The sequence below is a fragment of the Salvelinus fontinalis genome, chromosome 4 (genome assembly GCF_029448725.1).
Source record: "Salvelinus fontinalis isolate EN_2023a chromosome 4, ASM2944872v1, whole genome shotgun sequence".
In the NCBI taxonomy this organism is placed as follows: Eukaryota; Metazoa; Chordata; class Actinopteri; order Salmoniformes; family Salmonidae; genus Salvelinus; species Salvelinus fontinalis.
This window is the reverse complement of record NC_074668.1, coordinates 45,177,625-45,201,997: the sequence shown is the minus strand read 5'-3', so window position 1 is coordinate 45,201,997 and position 24,373 is coordinate 45,177,625. Positions and strand designations below refer to the sequence as shown.

General features: G+C 46.8%; 1 protein-coding gene across 1 annotated transcript in view; it reads right to left on the bottom strand.

Moving 5' to 3' along the window:
• Positions 1-24,373, bottom strand: part of LOC129853869 (collagen alpha-1(XXVII) chain B-like) — a 144,962-nt gene that overhangs the window by 99,722 nt on the left and 20,867 nt on the right. Inside the window, exons 3-4 of the mRNA XM_055920333.1 lie at positions 22,234-23,624; positions 18,403-18,456 (exon numbers count right to left, since the gene is read on the bottom strand). Coding sequence (XP_055776308.1) covers positions 18,403-18,456; positions 22,234-23,624 — 1,445 coding nt within the window. The remainder of the gene's footprint in view (positions 1-18,402; positions 18,457-22,233; positions 23,625-24,373) is intronic.

Here is a 24,373-nt window from a genome sequence, read left to right as displayed (position 1 = left end):
ACTAAAGTGGCCAAATAACTTCTTAAAATTAATCACATTAATACACTTTACAAGGGGTGTGTAGCCTAACTGGCATACATAAGCAGCGTGTGAGTTTCAATTTTGGGGAAGATCATTTTCAATATAAAAATGCACCTTTATAACAAAAGCATTACATTTCGATTTAGAGCATTAAAGAAATTGAATAATGAACGTATCAGAGCAAACCAGAAACCTTTCAATATATACATTCAAACAATACTTTAGAACCATTTAAATATAATACATTTGGTTGTGCGGGAGTATGGTAGATGAAGGAATTAATCTATCTTTTTAGACTGTTAAGAGTATTTATCTGGTCAATATGTCAGTGTATTATGTCTGTTTGTAACAGTGTGTTATATGTGAACATGTGATCGTATTATAAATTGTATTTTAATGTTTAAGGACTCTTGGAAGATTAGTCCAAATGAGGACTATGCATAATTGCATTTGTCACTTTTGATAATGGTGTTTTCTGCTAATGGAACATTCGCGCTCATAGCCTACTGCCATGTGTGCATTGCTGTGCTTATAATGTGAAGAAATAGCCTAATAGTTTATCAACATTTTAAGCTAAACGTTCTGATCTGTTGAGTCAGCCACATTGCGTAAAAAGTTTTTTGGATGCTAGTGATTGTATTAATTTGGGATCTATCGCATCGCAGACTATGTTTGGAATATTTTTTTCTCGCACAGAATAGAATAGGTTGATCTTTGTACTATGTGGGATTGCAGATTGACATAGGCTAGTGCTTTTGCTGTTCGCTAGGCCTACTCATATTGTTGGGTGACGAAAAGTAAATGTGGACAGTTTTTCCAATATTTTTAACATGCACCTCGAATTGGATAAGGACTCGCACAGTTGCATCCCCGATGTGTCTGTCTTCACTTTTAGCCTGTGAGAAAGACCCGGTCACGTGATGGAGCGTGCAGCACTCAGGGAGAAGCGCACATTGGCCACTGGCCGCAAAAGGCATGGATGTTTTTAGGGTGCATTACAGCCACACAAAGGGTATTCCGCCATGATATTCTTGGCTATATGAAGTGGTTGTCAATTTACTGATGTAGTGCGTACAGCCTGCGCAAAAAAAACAAAGTAGAGCTCAAGGAACTTTTCAAATCCAAGCTGGCGTAGCAGTGTAGACGTCTTTGTCCTGTCGTGTCCCGTGTCCCTTGTATATATCTTTTTACATCTTTTTCTTCGCATATCTTTTAAAAATACTTTCTTAAACCTCAACTTCTAAATACTCTCCTGCAACCCGCCTCACCCAATGTGGCGTGGATCTGCTTTTTTCTAAAGTATTTCTATTTACTTCTGATCTGGAATCCATCTACTGAAGATAGCCAGCTAACTGCCTACCAGCTATCAGTTAGCAAACCATTGCTAGCGGTCATCAGCTAACCTTTAGCTCGGAAAGCTCTCGCTAGTTCGAACAACGTGACTAAAACCAGAGCATAACGGACCTATTTCTCTCCATATCCCCGGATTCCTACCGCAAACTCTGAACATTTTCATCTGGATCTTCGCAACTAGCTAACCACAATCCCGGGTGACCACTCCTGGCTAGCGTTTACATCCCGGAGCAAGCACCAATTAGCCTGAAGCTAGCCCGGCTAGGGCTCCTGTGCTACCACTGAAGCCCACTCCTGGGCTACAATATCCGGACCCCTTTACTGCCGGTACGGAGCACGGAACCCCGCCGATCCTCTACGACTGGAATACCGACATAATCTGCCCGAGGACTCCAACAGGCCCCTCAGGCGTGACGCCCGCTGAAGGCCCATCCTGCTAACCTACTAGGCCTGTTAGCTACCTAGAGCTACCTGGAACCCTGCTAATTCCACGACTGGTCTATCGACGTCACCGCACAAAGAGGCAAAAACAGACTTCCCCCCCAATCGCGACGTCCCCCAAAGGCTAACTTGCCTGCCCCGGTCTGCTAACTGCTAGCTTATCTTGCAACTAGCGCAGCCAGGAAGCTAGCACCAGTTAGCAAACACAATTCTACAATTCACAACCTCTCTTTCGCCATCGCTATCCGGCTTGGATTCTCTGTCGACACGACCACGTCTGGTCTGCAGACGTGCCCTCAACCGGTGCCCTCAACCGGCCTCCGTCTGAGCAGACCCCCTCCGTCTGAGCAGACCACCCGCCGGGCTACTAACTTTAAACGCGTGCTAGCTTAGTGGAGGCCTCACTGCTCCATCTACGGCTGCCCCCTGGACACTATGATCACTTGGCTATATAGCTGATGCCTGCTTGACTGTCCATTAATTCATGGTACTCCATTCTGTTTATTTGTGTTTTATCTGTCGGCTCTGTGCCTTAACTCAGGATCTGTGTGTAGTTAATCCGACCCTCTCTGCCTAGTCGTCGCCATTTTTACCTTCTGTTGCTGTGTTAGCTGACTAGCTGCTGTTATCTCACCTGTTGTTTTAGCTAGCTCTCCCAATCATGACCTGCAATCACTTTATGCCTTATTGTATGTCTCTCTCAAATATCAATATGCCTTGCATACTGTTGTTCAGGCTAGTTATCATTGTTTTGGTTTGCAATGGACCCCGTAGTTCCACTCTCCGTACCTCTGATACCTCCTTTGTCCCACCCCCCACACATGCGGTGACCTCACCCATTGAGACCAGCATGTCCAGAGATACAACCTCTCTTATCATCACCCAGTGCCTGGGCTTGCCTCCGCTGTACCCGTGCCCCACCATACCCTGGTCTGCACATTATGCCCAGAATCTATTCTACCACGCCCATAAATCTGCTCCTTTTATTCCTTGTCCCCAACGCTCTAGGCGACCAGTTTTGATAGCCTTTAACCGCACCCTCATCCTACTACTCCTCTGTTCCTCGGGTGATGTGGAGGTAAACCCAGGCCCTGCATGTCCCCAGTCACCCTCATTTGTTGACTTCTGTGATCGAAAAAGCCTTGGCCTCATGCATGTCAACATCAGAAGCCTCCTCCCTAAGTTTGCCTTACTCACCGGATTAGCACACTCTGCCAACCCTGATGGCCTTGCCGTGTCTGAATCCTGGCTTAGGAAGGCCACCAAAAACTCTGAGATTTCCATACCCAACTATAACACTTTCCGTCAAGATAGAACTGCCAAAGGGGGAGGAGTTGCAATCTACTGCAGAGATAGCCTGCAAAGTTCTGTCATACTTTCCAAGTCTATGCCCAAACAGTTCGAACTTCTAATTTTAAAAATTAATCTCTCCAGAAATAAGTCTCTCACTGTTGCCGCCTGCTACCGACCCCCCTCAGCTCCCAGCTGTGCCCTGGACACCATCTGTGAATTGATCGCTCCCCATCTAGCTTCAGAGTTTGTTCTGTTAGGTGACCTAAACTGGGATATGCTTAACACCCCGGCAGTCCTACAATCTAAGCTTGATGCCCTCAATCTCACACAAATCATCAAGGAACCCACCAGGTACAACCCTAAATCCGTAAACAAGGGCACCCTAATAGACATTATCCTGACCAACTTGCCCTCCAAATACACCTCTGCTGTCTTCAATCAAGATCTCAGCGATCACTGCCTCATTGCATGTATCCGCCACGGGTCCACGGTCAAACGACCACCCCTCATCACTGTCAAAGGCTCCCTAAAACACTTCTGCGAGCAGGCCTTTCTAATCGACCTGGCCCGGGTACCCTGGAAGGATATTGACCTCATCCCGTCAGTTGAGGATGCCTGGTCATTCTTTAAAAGTTACTTCCTCACCATATTAGACAAGCATGCTCCGTTCAAAAAATGCAGAACCAAGAACAGATATAGCCCTTGGTTCACTCCAGACCTGACTGCCCTCGACCAGCACAAAAACATCCTGTGGCGAACTGCAATAGCATCGAAGAGCCCCCGCGATATGCAACTGTTCAGGGAAGTCAGGAACCAATACACGCAGTCAGTCAGGAAAGCAAAGGCCAGCTTTTTCAAGCAGAAATTTGCATCCTGTAGCTCTAACTCCAAAAAGTTCTGGGATACTGTAAAGTCCATGGAAAACAAGAGCACCTCCTCCCAGCTGCCCACTGCACTGAGGCTAGATAACACGGTCACCACTGATAAGTCCGTGATAATCGAAAACTTCAACAAACATTTCTCAATGGCTGGCCATGCCTTCCACCTGGCGACTCCAACCTTGGCCAACAGCCCCGCCCCCCCCGCTGCTACTCGCCCAAGCCTCCCCAGCTTCTCCTTTACCCATATCCAGATAGCAGATGTTCTGAAAGAGCTGGAAAACCTGGACCCATACAAATCAGCTGGGCTTGACAATCTGGACCCCCTATTTCTGAAACTGTTCGCCGCCATTGTCGCACCCCCTATTACCAGCCTGTTCAACCTCTCCTTCGTATCATCTGAGATCCCCAAGGATTGGAAAGCTGCCGCTGTCATCCCCCTCTTCAAAGGGGGAGACACCCTGGACCCAAACTGTTACAGACCTATATCCATCCTGCCCTGCCTAGCTAAGGTCTTCGAAAGCCAAGTCAACAAACAGATCACTGACCATCTCGAATCCCACCGTACCTTCTCCGCTGTGCAATCCGGTTTCCGAGCCGGTCACGGGTGCACCTCAGCCACGCTCAAGGTACTAAACGATATCATAACCGCCATCGATAAAAGACATTACTGTGCAGCCGTCTTCATCGACCTGGCCAAGGCTTTCGACTCTGTCAATCACCATATTCTTATCGGCAGACTCAATAGCCTCGGTTTTTCTAATGACTGCCTTGCCTGGTTCACCAACTACTTTGCAGACAGAGTTCAGTGTGTCAAATCGGAGGGCATGTTGTCCGGTCCTCTGGCAGTCTCTATGGGGGTACCACAGGGTTCAATTCTCGGGCCGACTCTTTTCTCTGTATACATCAATGATGTTGCTCTTGCTGCGGGCGATTCCCTGATCCACCTCTACGCAGACGACACCATTCTGTATACTTCCGGCCCTTCCCTGGACACTGTGCTATCTAACCTCCAAACGAGCTTCAATGCCATACAACACTCCTTCCGTGGCCTCCAACTGCTCTTAAACGCTAGTAAAACCAAATGCATGCTTTTCAACCGTTCGCTGCCTGCACCCGCACGCCCGACTAGCATCACCACCCTGGACGGTTCCGACCTAGAATATGTGGACATCTATAAGTACCTAGGTGTCTGGCTAGACTGCAAACTCTCCTTCCAGACTCATATCAAACATCTCCAATCCAAAATCAAATCTAGAGTCGGCTTTCTATTCCGGAACAAAGCCCCCTTCACTCACGCCGCCAAACTTACCCTAGTAAAACTGACTATCCTACCGATCCTCGACTTCGGCGATGTCATCTACAAAATAGCTTCCAATACTCTACTCAGCAAACTGGATGCAGTTTATCACAGTGCCATCCGTTTTGTTACTAAAGCACCTTATACGACCCACCACTGCGACCTGTATGCCCTAGTCGGCTGGCCCTCGCTACATGTTCGTCGTCAGACCCACTGGCTCCAGGTCATCTACAAGGCTATGCTAGGTAAAGTGCCGCCTTATCTCAGTTCACTGGTCACGATGGCTACACCCACCCGTAGCACGCGCTCCAGCAGGTGTATCTCACTGATCATCCCTAAAGCCAAAACCTCATTTGGACGCCTTTCCTTCCAGTTCTCTGCTGCCTGCGACTGGAACGAATTGCAAAAATCTCTGAAGTTGGAGACTTTTATCTCCCTCAACAACTTTAAAAATCTGCTATCCGAGCAGCTAACCGATCGCTGCAGCTGTACATAGTCCATCTGTAAACTACCCACCCAATTTACCTACCTCACCCCCATACTGCTTTTATTTATTTACTTTTCTGCTCTTTTGCACACCAGTATCTCTTCTTGCACATGATCATCTGATGATTTACCACTCCAGTGTTAATCTGCTAAATTGTAATTTCGATTTATTGCCTACCTCATGCCTTTTGCACACATTGTATATAGATTCTCTTTTTTCTACCATGTTATTGACTTGTTTATTGTTTACTCCATGTGTAACTTTGTGTTGTTGTCTGTTCACACTGCTATGCTTTATCTTGGCCAGGTCGCAGTTGCAAATGAGAACTTGTCCTCAACTAGCCTACCTGGTTAAATAAAGAAAATAAAAAAAATTAAAAAATTAGAGTTGCATCATGCAGCCTTACAATGTATTAAATCTAAATATATAGCCCAACCTTTATAGAACAACGAAAGTTACATTATTAACTCTAAATTAAGCCTTTACGAATACGTATTTATTTGTTAACCGCGCAACACAGAATAGCCACATGTGTGCACTCCCTCAAATCGTTTGTAGAAAATATCCTTGTCACGACATCCACCGAAGGTAGCTCCTCTCCCTGTTCGGGCGGTGCTCTGCTATTACGGCTTTCATATTCCTCCTCCTCGGACGAGGAGAGGCAAGAAGGATCGGACCAATTTGCGGAGTGGTTAGTGTCCATAATTTATTAGCATCGAACTGAACACTATATGAAGCAAGATAACAAATAGAAAATCAAACCGACAAACAGTCCCGTGTGGCACAACGACTACATGGAAGACAAACACCCACAAAACACACGTGAAACCCAGGCTGCCTAAGTATGATTCTCAATCAGGGACAACGATTGACAGCTGTCTCTGATTGAGAATCATACCCGGCCGAACAGAAACATCCCAACATAGAAAATCAAACATAGACAAACCCACCCAACTCGCGCCCTGACCAACTAAATAAATACAAGAAAAAGGAAAACAGGTCAGGAACGTGACATAACCCCCCTTAAGGTGCGAACTCCGGGCGCACCAGCATAAACTCTAGGGGAGGGTCTGGGTGGGCGTCTGTCCATGGTGGCGGCTCTGGCGCTAGTCGTGGTCCCCACCCCACCATAGTCAAACCCCGCTTCCGTGGCCTACCTCCCAACGCCCACCCTCCATGTCAATCCCACTATACCAAAGGGCAGCACCGGACCGAGGGGCAGCTCCGGACTGAGGGGCAGCTCCGGACTGAGGGGCAGCTTCGGACTGAGGGGCAGCACTGGACTGAGGGGCGAATCCTGGCTGGCTGGCTCTGGCGGATCCTGGCTGGCTGGCTCTGGCGGATCCTGGCTGGACGGCTCTGGCGGATCCTGGCTGGACGGCTCTGGCGGATCCTTGCTGGACGGTTCTGGCGGATCCTGGCTGGACGGCTCTGGCTGATCCTGGCTGTACGGCTCTGGCTGGTCCTGGCTGGACGGCACTCGCTGGTTCCTGGCTGGACGGCTCTGGCTGGTCCTGGCTGGACGGCTCTGGCGGATCCTGGCTGGACGGCTCTGGCGGATCCTGTCTGGACGGCTCTGGCGGATCCTGGCTGGACGGCTCTGGCGGATCCTGGCTGGACGGCTCTGGCTGGTCCTGGCTGGACGGCTCTAGCGGCTCCTGTCTGGCGAAAGGCTCTAGCGGCTCCTGTCTGGCGGACGGCTCTAGCGGCTCCTGTCTGGCAGACGGCTCTGAAGGCTCAGGACAGACGGGCAGCGCTGGGCAGGCAGGCAGTTCAGACAGCGCTGGGCAGACAGACAGTTCAGACAGCGCTGGGCAGACAGACAGTTCAGACAGCGCTGGGAAGGCAGGCAGTTCAGACAGCGCTGGGAAGGCAGGCAGTTCAGACAGCGCTGGGAAGGCAGACAGTTCAGACAGCGCTGGGAAGGCAGGCAGTTCAGACAGCGCTGGGAAGGCAGGCAGTTCAGACAGCGCTGGTAATTCAGGCAGTTCAGACAGCGCTGGGAAGGCAGGCAGTTCAGACAGCGCTGGGAAGGCAGGCAGTTCAGACAGCGCTGGGAAGGCAAGCAGTTCAGACAGCGCTGGGAAGGCAGGCAGTTCAGACAGCGCTGGGAAGGCAGGCAGTTCAGACAGCGCTGGGAAGGTAGGCAGTTCAGACAGCGCTGGGAAGGCAGGCAGTTCAGACAGCGCTGGGAAGGCAGGCAGTTCAGACAGCGCTGGGAAGGCAGGCAGTTCAGACTCAGGCTGCGCTGGAGAGGAGGAAGGCTCTGACAGCGCTGGACAGGTGGGAGCAGCTGGAGAGAGAACCCGGAGAGACAGCCTGGTGCGGGGGGCTGCCACCGGAGGACTGGTACGTGGAGGTGGCACCGGGTATACTGGACCGTGAAGGAGGACACGCGCTCTTGAGCACCGAGCCTCCCCAACCCTACCAGGTTGAATGGTCCCCGTAGCCCTGCCAGTGCGGCGAGGTGGAATAGCCCGCACTGGGTTATGCTGGCGAACCGGGGACACCATCTGTAAGGCTGGTGCCATGTACGCCGGCCCGAGGAGACGCACTGGAGGCGGCTTCATGACACCCGGCTCGATGCCCAACCTAGCCCGACCAGTGCGGCAAGGTTGAATAGCCCGCACTGGACTAAGCACGCGTACTGGTGACACCGTGCTCTTTACCGCATAACACGGTGTCTGACCAGTACGACGCCCTCTCACTCCACGGTAAGCACGGGGAGTTGGCTCAGGTATCCTACCCGGCTTTGCCACACTCCGCGTGTGCCCCCCCCAAGAAATGTTTGGTTCTGACTCTCGGGCTCCCAGCCGCGTCGCCGCGCTGCCTCCTCATACCAGCGCCTCTCTGCCTTCGCTGCCTCCAACTCCGCCTTGGGACGGCGATATTCCCCTGGCTGAGCCCAGGGTCCCTTGCCGTCCAGGATCTCTTCCCAAGTCCAGGAGTCCTGGGTTTTTTCCCGCTGCTGTTGCCGCCCTTCTCCACTCCGCTTGGTCCTTTGGTGGTGTGTGTTTCTGTTACGGCTTTCATATTCCTCCTCCTCGGACGAGGAGAGGCGAGAAGGATCGGACCAATACGCGGAGTGGTTAGTGTCCATAATTTATTAGCATCGAACTGAACACTATATGAAGCAAGATAACAAATAGAAAATCAAACCGACAAACAGTCCCGTGTGGCACAACGACTACACGGAAGACAAACACCCACAAAACACACGTGAAACCCAGGCTGCCTAAGTATGATTCTCAATCAGGGACAACCGTTGACAGCTGTCTCTGATTGAGAAACATACCCGGCCAAACACAAACATCTCAACATAGAAAATCAAACATAGACAAACCCACCCAACTCACGCCCTGACCAACTAAATAAATACAAGAAAAAAGAAAACAGGTCAGGAACGTGACATCGGCGGTCGGCGTCGCCGGTCTACTAGCCATCACCGATCCCTTTTTCCTTTTCTGTTTATTTTGTCTTTGGTTCTTTCACACCTGGTTTCATTTGCCTTAATTTCCATGTGTATAATTTACCCTGTTGCCTGCCTAGGTTTGTGCGGGATTATTTTATTTGTGATGTAGCTCGGTTAGGTTGTGCCCATTTTTTGTTTCACGCATTTAATAAGCGTGTGTTATTTAGGAGCTTTGTTTGTTCCTCCTTGCGTGATTAACGGGTTCCTCTGTTGTCGAGGGCGTTTGACTTTTTGTATTGTGCCATACCTGTAATTGGTGGACTTGACCATTAAAAGTACGCATTTCAGACATCTCTGCTCTCCTGCGCCTGACTCCTTCACCTAACTCAACACTGTCACAATCCTTTCTATTTTATTCAGCTTTAAATTTTATTCTTCATGCTATAAAATAATGCCACGGAATTCTAAGCAAATGTTGTCTGCTAATTGAACTAGTGTAGCCCACTTGCATTTGGCATTGCCACATCAGGACCTAACATAAGGACAACTCAGAGTATGCTATTCTGTTCTTCTGAAATAGACTTCTGAAATAGACCTGTCTAAAATAAAGAATGAATTTATTGGGAAGGTGTAGGCTATATTACATGGATTAATTAGACTTTTTTTAAATGTTCCAAAGGTATGCATCACTTGATTGTGTGGAAGCCAGGAGATGCTAAATGTGTTTATGTTCATTACTGTCAATTACCGTGAGACTGACAGCTATTTGCTTGACAATCACCAGCTGACAACATTTTGTGACCGCCACAGCCCTAGATAGGACCCTTTGTAAAATAGCATAGTGAAGGTGTCTTGTGAGTAGCCTGATAAAAAAAAAATCAATATTAAATTATGTTGGAGAGAGATTAACTGCAGCGTTTAGACAACATTGGACGTGCTGGGGTTATGTCCATCACAAGCACCTCTGGTTACAGGGATGATGACAGTTGAAGTTAAGACTTAAATGTGTTGATTTAGTTGTACATGAAAAGAAATGATCTAAAAGCATTCTTGAGCACAAAACCCTCTGACTCCCCAGGTTTCCTTTGTGGAGGAGAGAAGAGATAGGGGGGAATTCATCTCAACCACATCCAGAGGATGAGGAGAGACAGAGGAGAGACTGACGAGGGACTGACAAAAGACAAAAAAAGACAGTGGAGAGACAGGGGATGGCCAGGTGCAAGTGTGTGGCTAGTAATCCCGCCTGTCTCTGTTATTATCTGTGCTTTATTATCAGCCTGCAGAAAGGGCAGCAGCCCACTCTCTCCTCCACATGCTGCCCTGTCCCCTTAGCCCCAGTCCCAGCACGATAGCTGCACACAGCCCACTGGCTGGACATATGGAGACACTTACCAGAAGCTCATCTACAGATTTTCTCTATTCAACCATTCAGTGCATCTCACTGGATTTGCATTAGCTTGATATTATTAAAACATATGGAAATCATTATCTCCAAATACAAAGAGGAGAAAAAAGAGAGAGAGAGAGAGAGAGAGAGAGAGAGAGAGAGAGAGAGAGAGAGAGAGAGAGAGAGAGAGAGAGAGAGAGAGAGATACAGAGAGAGTGAGAAGACAGAGAGAGACAGAATGGTGGAGAGACAATATCGTTAGAAGTAGACACACATGCAGAAAGTAACAGGTTAGTTTACACATGGTGCAAGTAATCGGAAGGTAGAGATATATGGAGATATGAGAAGAATTACTCAGTCTATCCTTCAGCCATGCAGTGTGTGGCCTGACATGGGAGGAGTGATCCTCTGTTCTCTCCTGAGTCCTGATAGTATTCGCAGTGATCCCTGTAAAAAGAGGCCTTTGGCTAGCATACAAGGGAAGACCTCTGCCCTGAGTGTGTACATCACACACACATCAGGTCATGCCTAACACATTCGTCACATGCACACACACACACCCATACACACACAAACACACCTGACTCTCTCACCTTGGTCTGGTCCTGACCAGGTTTATAATGTGGACCAACGATTTTTAAAGGGGTGACGCGTAGAGTGTTATATTCTTTAATAATAATAATACTTTACTAATAATTATTCTATTTTAAGCGCTTTTCAAGACACCCAAAGTCACTTTAAATACACAAGAAAATCAGCAGGGTAAAAGGCAATAAAATCACACATTAAAATAAGTAAGTAAAGTGCATTCGGAAAGTATTCAGACTCCTTGACTTTTCCCACATTTTGTTACGTTACAGCCTTATTCTAAAATGTATTAAATTGTTTGTTTTTCTGTGCCTGGACACAATACTGTCTCGGAGCTCTACGGACAATTCCTTCGATCTCATGGCTTGGTTCTTGCTCTGACATGCACTGTCAACTGTGAGACCTTATATAGACAGGCGTGTGCCTTTCCAAATCAATCAATTGAATTTACCACAGGTGGACTCCAATCAAGTTGTAAAAACATCTCAAGGATGATCAATGGAAACAGGATGCACCTGAGCTCAATTTCGAGTCTCATCGCAAAGGGTCTGAATACTGAATACTTATGTAAATAAGGTATTTCTGTTTTTGTTTTGTTTTTTTAAACCTGTTTTCACTTGGTCATTATGGGGTATTGTGTGTAGATTGACGAGGAAAATGTATTATTTAATCAAAAGTGAATACATTCTGAATGCACTGTATATTCAAAGTACACTAAACATTAGACAGAATAAAAAATGGAGAAGACTAAACAAGATGACAGGCTAACCAGGGAAGTGAATTAGACAGAGAGTAAAAGCTAAGACAACAGATAATCAGGTAAGCCTGTATGGAGAGGTGTGTCTTTAGTGTGGACTTGGAAATGCGTATCGATTGTGAGGTTCTGACATGGAGAGAGAGGGAGTTCCAGACTTGGGAGTCTGCACTGCTAAAAGCAGTTTACAGCCCATTAATACAGAACAGACATTCTAACACACGCTGAGGCCAAACGGATCGGAGAGAAACATGACGCCTGGAGCCAGATGACTAGAAGTCAGATAACAGACTTCTCAACGCTCGATTGTGCTCTACAACACGAGTGTTTAGAAATAAAAGGGGAGAGAGTATGTAGATCACATGAAATGACATCAAGGAAGTAACATAATGAAACTGTTAAATACAGTTAACTTAATATTGCAGTGGTTGGTTTTTCCTGGAAGAAAATGTGTGTGTACTGTATAAACAATACCCCAAATGTTATAAACAGTGAATGGAATGCCAGTACAGTGCTGAACGGCACTACGATCGACCTGCATCAGCATTCTGTCAGAACCCACTGATATGCAGCTCCCCTTGGAAAGAACAGCAAAGACCTGATTTGGACCCAGGAACAATAATTTTGACATCCTCTTCAGTGGCACTACCAGGCTTCACTACACTCAGTTTCACTTTCCTTTCTACAGTCTTTTCTTCATGACACAGTGAGCGTAATAATTCAATTAGCATGCTAATGCCCTTCCCTCACTCCATTCGAGGCCTACTGCAGCTACTGCACTGCTAGCTACTGAACTACACAATATACCACCTTCACACTGCCCCTGCTGCCTGCACTGCACCGAGGGTCAGTTCCCTACCACAAAGCCCCCTTTGACTGCAGCCCAGGCACCAGGCCTTTCCCTATAGGGCTGGGTGATATCCTCCTCAGGCAGGGATTTCTTTGAGCGCTAGCCGGCTAGCCGCCCGCAGGCTTGACGACTGGGCTGAGGAACGCAGGTGTGATGCTATCACGTGTCTGAAGAGGAAGAGGTGGAGGAGGTAGTGGTGGAGGTGGTGAGACTGTCTACCCAGAGTCAGACATGACACCTCTCTGTCAAGAAGAGATAGCGCTTAGCGAGCTCAGCAAGCTAGTGAGTTTGCTCACGTTCACACAGCACCGACTGCCACCAACGCTACTACCTACAGAAGCTGAGCTGTGAAGATAAATGGGGGATAGTTGTACGTCTAGACGGCTCGCGTGTGCGCTCTCCCTGTGTGTTGAGCGACGGTTGCTGGATTACATATCACGTCTCTGTGTCAAAGGTGAAAGGTCAAATGAGACCGAGGGCTTCTTAAAGCTTAGGTTTCACGACTTGCTTCAGTCCTGTGAAAACCGTTTCCATAATCAGTATCCACCCTCCAGAGCAATCAAGGACTGTTTCAGAAGGTGTACGAGGGCCATAGAAAAGAAGTGGCGTCTTACTGCAACGCCATTGCACTATTTCAGCGGCGGATCGTGTCTTCGTCCAGATCAGAAGAATCAAAGTGGTTCCTTTGTGTTTCTGTTTGCTGAGCCAAAGAGAAGAGATATCCAGATCCACTTGACAGGCGGGCAGAAACTCAACCAGTTACTTTAGCCCATCATACAGTCTTGGGGGGGCGAATCTTAACTTGCACTTCAAGTCACATTTTCACTTAGTCATGCATTGATGTCAATTGGAGACTAAGTGAACATTTGAGGATTCGACCTGCCCCATACGGTATAAGATATTGCACCGCCAAATCACTCAAGGATCCTTCATTCCATAGTGAATTGTAGTGAGTGGTCTAAGGCTCTTGATCATGAATGAACTGTATGGAGGTAGTGTACTGGAGGGAGGTGGTAGTGAGCACTAGGTTAGCTCTTAAATGAATTTAATAAGATGGGGACAAAGCCCTCTTTCTTCAGTTAAAGTGATTGGGTTCCCACAGCCTACCCCTCTGAGGCCTCGTCCCAGCCCCCAGCCCAGAGACACAGGGCAGGCATAGTAGCACAGTCTCACAGAGTAGGCAGGTACCTTAGCTCCTGCCCACGCACATACAGTACAACCTAGCCAGAGGGCATCTGTCTCTTTCTTAACTCACTTCCTGTACTCCATCCTTGACATCGATTTATCCCAAACACAGAAGACACAGTATCTTGTTTTTCAAAAATAGAAAATCCCCGACAAGCCAAATAAGAGAAGAGCTGATGCTCTATCTTACATTTCTACTCTTGATCCACTGATCAACTAATTTCCTGTGATACTGATAGAACTCTGCTGGGGGTGGATTTAGTCCTGCTTAAAGTCTTTACTGAGCATCTATTTTAATATGACATGGCTTAGATGGGTTAACATGGGCTAGATTGAAAGTGCGACAGCTACAGATAAAAGCATTACCCTATGAGGTCACAGAGAGTCTAACCCCGACGACAACAACAACCGTCAGAAAGAAAAAACATCCACACGTTTCTGTTCATAATAACAAACAAACTCCTACACTGTTCTCAAACGCAGTCAACGATTGAAAAAGAGGTCCCCAAGTGGAGAAGACTGGCAATAGCGAAGGATTCGATTTACACCGCCAACACACTGAAGATACTCATACAAGTAGCTAACCTAACATAGAAGCTAAGTGAAAATGAAGCACTAGCACTGTATAAATACCTGATAGTATGGTATTTTCATACGAATCCAGAGATCTTTATCTCAGTTTTGCATAACGTACTCATTCTTTAACACCTGAATTGCTCCTATATTCCCCATACCTTGAAGACCTTATGTGATGAACTCAATGACTAGGTTTCACTCACTCATTTGACTTTGGTGCCATTGACTATCATAGTGTTACAGCTATTTCTTGTTCTCCAGCTTTAGAGGCATACTTTGGCAGCAGACGAACAGTGTGATCAGAGCCAATGGAAACTAAACCTAGGATGATTTATGCTCCATAATCCAAAGATGTTATTGAGTACTTAATCATAATGCTCAAAAAGCCCGTCTGTTTCAAGTCACTATTAATCAAATTAAATTAAATCAAATCAAATGTTATTTGTCACATGCACCGAATACAACTGGTGTTGTAGACCTTACAGTGAAATGCTTACTTACAAGCTCTAACCAACAATGTGGTTAAAAAAATACCTTAAAAAAATATGAATAAGAAATAAAAGTAACAAATAATTTAAGAGCAGCAGTAAAATAACAATAGCAAGGAAATATACAGCGGGAACCGGACGTGAATGTGCGGGGGCACCGGTTAGTCGAGGTAATTGAGGCAATATGTAAATGCAGGTAGAGTGATTACAGTGACTATGCAAAGGGAGGGGGGGGGGGGCAATGCAAATAGTCTGGGTAGCCATTTGATTAGATGTTCAGGAGTCTTATGGCTTGGGTGTAGTATCTGTTTAGACTTGGCGCTCTGGTACCGCTTGCCATGCGGTAGCAGAGAGAGCAGCCTATGACTAGGGTGGCTGGAGTCTTAGACAATTTTTAGGGCCTTCCAGTGACACTGCCTAGGATAAAGGTCCTGGATGGCAAGAAGCTTGGCCCCAGAGATGTAATGGGCCGTTCGCACTACCCTCTGTAGTGCCTTGCGGTTGGAGGCCAAGCAGTTGCCATACCAGGCAGTGATGCAACCAGTCAGGATGCTCTCAATGGTGCAGCTGTAGAACCTTTTGAAGGATCTGAGGACCAATTCCAAATCTTTTCACTCTCCTGAGGGGGAATAGGTTCTGTCATAACCCCTTCACTAATGTCTTGGTGTGCTTGGACCATGTTAGTTTGTTGGTGATGTGGACACCAATTAACTTGAAGCTCTCAACCTTCTCCAGTACAGCCCCATAGATGAGAATGGGGGCGTGCTCGGTCCTCTTTTCCTGAAGTCCACAATCATCTCCTTTGTCTTGATCAAGTTGAGGGAGAGGTTGTTGTCCTGGCACTACACAGCCAGGTCTCTGATCTCCTCCTTATAGGCTGTCTCGTCGTTGTCAGTGATCAGGCCTACCACTGTTGTGTCATCGGCAAATTTAATGATGGTTTTGGAGCTGTGCCTGGCCATGCAGTCAAGAGTGAACAGGGAGTACAGGAGCGGACTGAGCACGCACCCATGAGTGACTCTGGTGTTGAGGATCAGCGTGGCGGATGTGTTGTTACCTACACTTACCACCTGGAGGCGGCCCGTCAGGAAGTCCAGGATCCAGTTGCAGAAAGAGGTGTTTAGTCTCAGGGTCCTTAGCTTATTGATGAGCTTTGAGGGCGCTATGGTTTTAAACGCTGAGCTGTAGTCAATGAATAGCATTCTAACATAGGTGTTCCTTTTGTTCAGGTGGGAAAGGGCAGTGTGAAGTGCAATAGAGATTGCATCACCTGTGGATCTGTTAGGGCAGTATGTAAATTGGAGTGGGTCTAGGGTTTCTCGATTAATGGTGTTGATGTGAGCCTTGCCCAGCTTCAAAGCACTTCATGGCTACAGACGTGAGTGCTACGGGTCAGTAGTCATTTTGGCAGGTTACCTTAGTGTTCTTGGGTACAGGTACTATGGTGGTCTGCTTGAAACGTGTTGTTATTACAGACAGACAGGGAGAGGTTGAAAATGTCAGTGAAGACACTTGCCAGTTGGTCAGCACATGCTCGGAGTACACATCCTGGTAATCCGTCTGGCCCTGCGGCCTTGTGAATGTTGACCTGTTTAAAGGCCTTACTCACATCGGCTGCAGAGAGCGTGATCACACAGTTGTCTGGAACAGCTGTTGCTCGCATGCATGTTTCAGTGTTACTTGCCTCGAAGCAAGCATAGAAGTATTTTACTTCACCTGGTAGGCTCGTGTCACTGGGCAGCTCTCGGCTGTGCTTCCCTTTGTAGTCTGTAATAGTTTACAAGCCGCTTCCCTTTGTAGTCTGTAATAGTTTACAAGCCTTGCCACATCCGACGAGTGGCAGTTCTACTCTTTAGCTCAGTGCGGATGTTGCCTTTAATCCATGGCTTCTGGTTGGGGTATGTACGTAAAGTCAATGTGGGGACGACATCATTGATGCACTTATTTATGTAGCCAGTAACTGATGTTGTGTACTCATCAATGCCATCGGAAGAATCCTGGAACATATTCCAGCATCTGCTTCATCTGACCACTGTTATTGACCGAGTCACTGACTCTTCCTGCTTTAATTTTTGCTTGTAAGCAGGAATCAGGAGGATACAATTATGGTCAGATTTGCCAAATGGAGGGCGAGGGAGAGCTTTGTATGCGTCTCTGTGTGTGGAGTAAAGGATGTCAGAGTTCTTTTCTATCTGGTTGCACATTTACAATGCTGGTGGAAATTTGGCAAAACGGAACTAAGTTTCCCTGCATTAAAGTCCCCGGCCACTAGGAGAACCACCTCTGGATGAGCGTTTTCCCTGTTTGCTTATGGTGGTATACAGCTCATTGAGTGCGGTCTTAGTGCCAGCATTGGTCTGTGGTGGTATGTAGACAGCTACAAAAACACGGATGAAAACTCTCTAGGTAGATATTGTGGTCTACAGCTTATCATGAGATACTCTACCTCAGGCGAGCAAAACCTTGAGACTTCCTTAGATATCGTGCACCATCTGTTGTTTACAAATATACATAGACCACCACCCCTTGTCTTTCCAGAGGCTGCTGTTCTATCCTTCCGATACAGTGTAAAACCCGCCAGCTGTATGATGTTCATTTCGTCGTTCAGCCACGACTCGGTGAAACATAAGATATTACAGTTTTTAATGTCCCGTTAGTGGAATAATCTTGTACATAGGTCATCGATTTTATTTTCCAATGATCGCATGTTTGCCAATAGAACGGATGGCAGTGGGGTTTTACTTGCTCGCCTAAGAATTCTCAGAAGGCAGCCCGACCTCCGCTCCCTTTTTCTACGTCTTCTCTTTACGCAAATGACGGGGATTTAGGCCTGTTCCCGGGAAAGCAGTATATCCTTCACGTTGGACTGGTCAGACTCGTTAAAGGAAAAAGCTTCTACCAGTTCGTGGTGAGTAATCGCTGTTCTGATGTCCAGAAGTTATTTTTGGTCATAAGAGATGGTAGCAGCAACATTATGTACAGAATAAGTTAGAAGATAAGTTACAAACAATGTAAAAAAAACTAACAAAATAACACAGTTGTTTAGGTAGGAGCACGTAAAATGTCAGGCATCCTCTCCAGCGCCATTCTAATGGTGTTATTTGTATGTATTGATGTTGGAATATAGACAGTACAATGGATCAGACAAGGGAACAGGATCCACAGAGCTTAGCATAAAGAAGGTAGCTAGCTACAGTACGTGATTCTGAATAGAAAGAAAGAGTGAAGGATGGGAGTTTTTTTTAATGAAGCTTGCCTGTCATTGGTTATAGTGCATAGGTTCTCAATCTTTTTCATTTCGAGGTTCACTGAAACTCCCACTTCCTGGTTGAGAATTACTGTTTGAGTGTACACCAAGAGAATCAGGAATACAACAAAGAGAAACTCACCCGTGACCCACTCTTCCCTGGCATCCCTGGTTTCCCAGGAGGTCCTTGAAGTCCCTGGAGAGGGAACATAAAAGATGTCAATGAATTAAAGCAGGAAGTAAGAACACTAACCAACTGTTTACAAGAAAGGGCTTGAATTGATTGATTGAATCCACGTGGGAAAACAGTGCTTGAATAAAAAGAGTTGTGAAAGAACTTGAGAGTTGGAAATGTAACATGCAATCCACATGATGACATGTCACTGCTAGGTAAGCTAATTGCCTTCATTAGCCTTAATTACGTTGGCAGTAAAACACCTCTCCATCCACCCAGTACTGCTATACTTGGCAGCCTCAAAACCTATTTTCAGAAATTGCATATCGAAACAAGGCTTCGTTCATTTCCTTGCTTTTCTCGGTAGGCTATTACATTCAGTACAGCTTAGGTCTTTGGTTTAAATGTTGGCAGAGTCACTGAGAGTGTATTGTTAAGCCTGCTACGGCTCACTCCCACTGAAACCAATATTTTACCAGTTCCAAAACCACTACAGTGCTTGGATATGGAAGTGTGAGTCATTGTGCTGGAAGCAAGCAGGGGGTCCTGGCCTGGACGGTGGACCAGGGCCTGCGTTGCTCGGGTCCAACCACAGCCACTCTTGTTAATTACGGGCATCAGCTAGCTTTAAACCAATTACACACATGGATTAGCCCAGCTCTCAAAGGTCATTGCTAATGAGGGGTCAGCCTCTACAAATCCAAGCAGTGCAGACTATTGGTTTGAAATGTTAGGTTTGGTTCTCATTTCCACATTTCCACTAGCACCAGGCTCATAAATACACAGAGGAAAGAGGAAATGAAAAAAAACAGCTTAATATGACATTCGGTTTTGTTAACATACAGTAGGAACTTAATGGTGTACATATAACATACTTGCTCTGGAGAAGGCTTGATATTTCATAGAATTGTTGATATTTGGACACTTTAACTACCCTACTAAGACTTTAACTTCTACTAACTTTTTGGGGGGGCTTTTTTTTCGGAGCTGGAGCTGAGTCTGAAAATGCACCACAAGACTACTACAAAGACTTCTTTAAACGGACATTGAGACAAGTCTCTATTGAACAAGCCTGTAAGTACCCATTGAGGAGACCTGTTCTCGGAGAGTGCTGCTGGAGTACAGTGCTGAAAGAAGACTGTTTATGCTCTGGTGTGGTCCACAGTTGAAATGACACTGACAGCTTGAATATATCAACGACCATTGTGGGCTGTGGGCCTTGCCAGGACCCATGTGTAGCCGCACAGATGCCAGGCTTGCACTGCAGTGGGGTTCAACAGTGTTTGAAGACTACAATAGTCAGACTGGCGGTCACAAACTCACACGTGAGTAAGGCCCTCAAACGAAGATTGGCGACAGTTCTATCAAAATTCCAGTAAATTTGTAGAATTGCAATGCAATGAAGAATATCTACTCTATAATTCTACTGACACGAATAGAAACAAATTGTAGTTGTGTGATTTTTCCGTTCTAAATTACAGAGTTATTCTAGCTGGTGTAAACCTAGGAAAACAGACCTGTGTTTCATAGCAGCGGAACTTGAAAGGCATTCTTACACATTATCATGCCAGAAGAGGAGACACACACTAGGCCTAGATCCTGGTAACGTCAACCTTGACCAAGCATGAGGAGGATAGATCCAGCTCTGCATCAGCTAGCTCTCCAATAAACCTGTTTCTCACAGCTTTAGGTGGCTATGACGTACATAGCAGTGTGGATGCCCTCACTGCAGAAGTACGACCGAGGCTCTGTGGGCCTCAGTTAACAATGGAAAATGTGGGGGAAAACGTCATCAGTACCCAAGGCCAGTGAATTTCTTCACAGCAGGGCCTGCATAATGTGCATAAATTTATTCAATATAGCAAGTAACAGCCATTATATATACATCCAAAAATGAGCTATGCCATACTTTGAGTACAATGAATGGTCTGAAAAGGTCTGACAAAAATATCTGAGATTTAGCTTTGAACAGAGTTAAGGGCAGACATTGACATAGTAGCCCAAGCAAGTGTGATCAACTACTACATCAACATAAAACATTGTGAGAAGATTTTTGATCGCTTTGGATCTTGACGCCACAATATAATACATGAAAACATCTGAAATAGTCTATGATGAAGGCCAAGAAGTGTCTGAAATGACTGATAACTCACATTTCATGAGATCTTTCAAAAACAAGCAAAGCCTCAAGCCTGCAATCACATCTGGGCACCATAACATTGCAAGGTTCCAACAAGAACAAATGACCTACACGCTATGAGCTATCAATGGTCTGTTACGAGCTGGACAGTCATGCTTGTTATAGTTTTGAAAGCTGTTCAAACATCTGACATGAGTCATAAAAAGGTAATTTCTTAATACAATGTGAGTTTGCTTTCTTGGAAATCCATGTATAATTTTCATTGATTTCCCAAGACGAGAAAGACACTTCCCAAGACACCACAACCTCCACCAAAACCTCCACCACAACCTCCACCACAACCTCCACCACAACCTCCACCACAACCTCCACTACAACCTCCACCACAACCTCCACCACAACCTCCACTACAGGCTTGAAATCCCAACACAGGTTTAACTCAACAAAATGGACCAGAATCGTCATTTTAACACACTCAACAAATCCCATCCCGAACCCAACCACCAAGCCAAGCATTCCTTGCACTTCATATTAGAACCCCAAGCACTTCATGCGACGTATGGTTGGTTCCGAAGCTGTCAAATGTTTCAGAGGTGCTTCATCCACCATGACCTTTGAACCTGCTCTAAAGGTCTCCATTCTTCCTACAGTCACACACCCTTCTGGGAGGAATCTCTCACCCCGGCGCCAGGCCCTCAGTTCAGACACACAGACCACTGGCTGGCGGGGCCCTTCTGTGGGCCCGACTATTTCTACCCATCCCGCTAAAAAGGAAATCTCACATTAGCAAGCAACACTCTGAAGAGTAGCTAGCACCGGCCCACAAGCCATTTATACTTGATAAGGGGGGGGCGCTGGCGAGCAGGCTATAGGGTAGGTCACATTTTGTTGAGCTCCTGCTGAATTACTAGATAGAAGAATAAAAAATTAAAAAAGACATACTGTAGATGAAGCCTATGCAATGTGTTCCAATAAACAGAACAGATGCAGATCCAATAAACAGAACAGATGCAGATCCAATAAACAGAACAGATGCAGATCCAATAAACAGAACAGATGCAGATCCAATAAACAGAACAGATGCAAAACTGAAATCCAGATTAACTATTAAAAGTGACACTTCTAAGTGACACCACACAGACAGGGCTCAGGGGGGCACTTCGATGTCTGTAACCCATGGAAGGACTTCATGTCAGGGGCTTCTAAAGAGGGCTGAACCTACTCCACCCACCCAACCCCCTACCGCCTCGCCATCCACAGAGCGACTTAGCGTCAAGCTCCCTGCTTGTTTTAACATAACGGGTGGAGAAGGGATTTTCGGGGCAGAACAGTACAGAACAGCTCCCAAAGCTCAGTGTGAAATATATCAGGAGTTTAAAATATCAGCCTGCTGCCACGTTAGGAGTCTCTCCTGTACATTAAATATATACATACTGTACATACACACACCAGTGGAGGCTTCTGAAGGGACAACGGCTCATAATAACATCCAGAACGGAGCAAATGGAATGGCATCAGACACCTGGAAACCATATGTTTGATGTATTTGATACCATTCCAATGATTCCACTCCAGTCAGTACCACAAGCATGTTCTCCCCAATTAAGGTTCCGCCAACCTCCTGTGACACACATCTCTATTTAAAAACATGTTCTTACCACTGGTCCCGGTTCTCCCTTTAGTCCAGGTGGTCCCGGCCCAGCCAGCAGTGAGAACTGGGTCGGTTCCAGGTCCCAGGTTTGGAAGCCATCTGTGGCAGGCGGAGTGACAGAGATAAACAAGGTGGGTTTGACAGCCTCCACACTGGTCACTCTGGGCTCCGGTTTCTTTGCAGCCAGCACGGTCAGCTGCTTTCTCTGGATGTAAAGGATGGAGGTGTTTGAGTTTGAAGAAGAGCCTTGTTTGGATGCTGCCGTGGTTTGGAGGTCTGGCTTCTTCTTTAGTGGCCGGGCGGTGGTGTAAAGGGCTGGTGCAGCAGCCAATCTGCTCCCTGTGGGTTTTGGGGTTTTAACACCAGGTTCCACCGCCATGCTCTTTTTAGCACTGCTGTCGCCACGGGATGTTGGCTTTGGGGATGTTTGTGTTCCGCTGGTCCGGAGGGGTACAGTAACAGTTTGAGTCTTGGCCACTAAGGGGTGCTCTAATCCTGGCCTGGCCATTGTCGGTGCGACAGACGCAGGAAGGGACAGGGACATAGTTCCAGACTTTGGTGTGACAAAACTCTCACGCACGGAGAGGGTTGGCGCCACTGTGGGGCGGTTGGTCGGGACAACAAGCTTAGTCCTGGTTCTGTCCCCAGTCAAGACCAGACTAGGACTCTGGACTTTCCCGGTAACCTCAGTCGACAGCAGAGGAGTGTTGAGGGTGACAGTAAAGTTTGGGTTGGAGGGGATCAGAGGTAGCAGGGGTGGGAGATTTACAGGCCTGTAGGTGTCGGCCTCCCTGCAGTGTTTCTTTATGTACTTACAATAGTTATGAGCTGCCTTGGCAGAGGGGTAAATATCAAACTGGCAAATGGAACCCTCAAACTGCACTGAGTTCTGGGCCCTCTTACCCAAGAGGAAAGAGCCCTCGGGATCCAGGGCCTCCTCTTTTTTAGAATGCAGATCTGCATGTACACTAGTCTTCCCACAAGAAGTATATAACGAGACTCTCTGGCCTCGGATGTCCAGGGCCAGGCTGTGCCACAGGCCATTGTGAACGTCATAGTCAAAATGGACAAAGTCCTTCTGGCCAACGTAGACCAGGACCTTCCCCGGGATGAACTGGACCCCCAGCTGCAGTCTCTTCCTCTTGGACAGGACGGTGAAGAGGAAGGCGCTGTTGATGCGGTGGGAGCTCAGGCTGAGGATCAGAGAGAGGTTGGTGGTGGGATAGGAGGCAGTGGGGAGGATGGAAGACAGGGGGGCCTGGATCCGGGCCCGCTGGGTGAGGATGACCCCAGACTTAAAAGGGATGACCCCCTGGGGAGCAGCACGGGCCCCTGAGGATGATGAACCCCCTCCGGTCCTTGTCCCTGTGAGCCCCAGCTGCTGTAAGACGTCCACATCTACAGAGAACCAGAAGAAACACACCATCAGACACATCACACAATGGCCATATCTACAGAGAAAGAGGACAGAGACACACAGATCACAGACATCCCACCATGTCTACATCTGTAGACAAGCAGAAGAAACACACCATCCGACAAATCACACAATGTCACACATCTACAGAGAACCAGAAGAAACACACCACAGATCACACAATGACCACATCTCATACAGTAGGAGTGCGAAACCTATCCAGACAGTCTAGACAGAGAATGGAAGTTCAATAGGGTTAAAAAGTGTTCCAAAACTAGCGTGTTTTAGACACAAAGACTCAACATCAGGGTGCTTATAGACAGTTCACAGATGATGTCAGATTACTGGTTGCAAAGGTGTGATGGGACAGCAAAGTGGCATGGTATTTATCATGATGTTTTGTCTTTTCTGTCTGCCCTCACGAAAGAAGGAGTGAGTTAGTGATGTGGACTTGACGTTCAGCCTTCTTTACAGGATTTCTGAGAGACAGAGAGCCTCTTCTGAGTTGCAAAATGTAAATAACGTGTTTGGTTTAATTCAGTAGTGGCATTCAAACGTTGTCAAAGTCATAGACTGCCAATATGGTCCATCAATCACGGCATGCTTTAAGCAAAACAACAGTGAAGATGCAGGGACAATCTGAGAAGTATAGTTTGATTGTGAACAATGCATTCATTTTCTGATACCAGACATCACTCATGCACTAAAATAGATGGAGAATGCCTTTCTG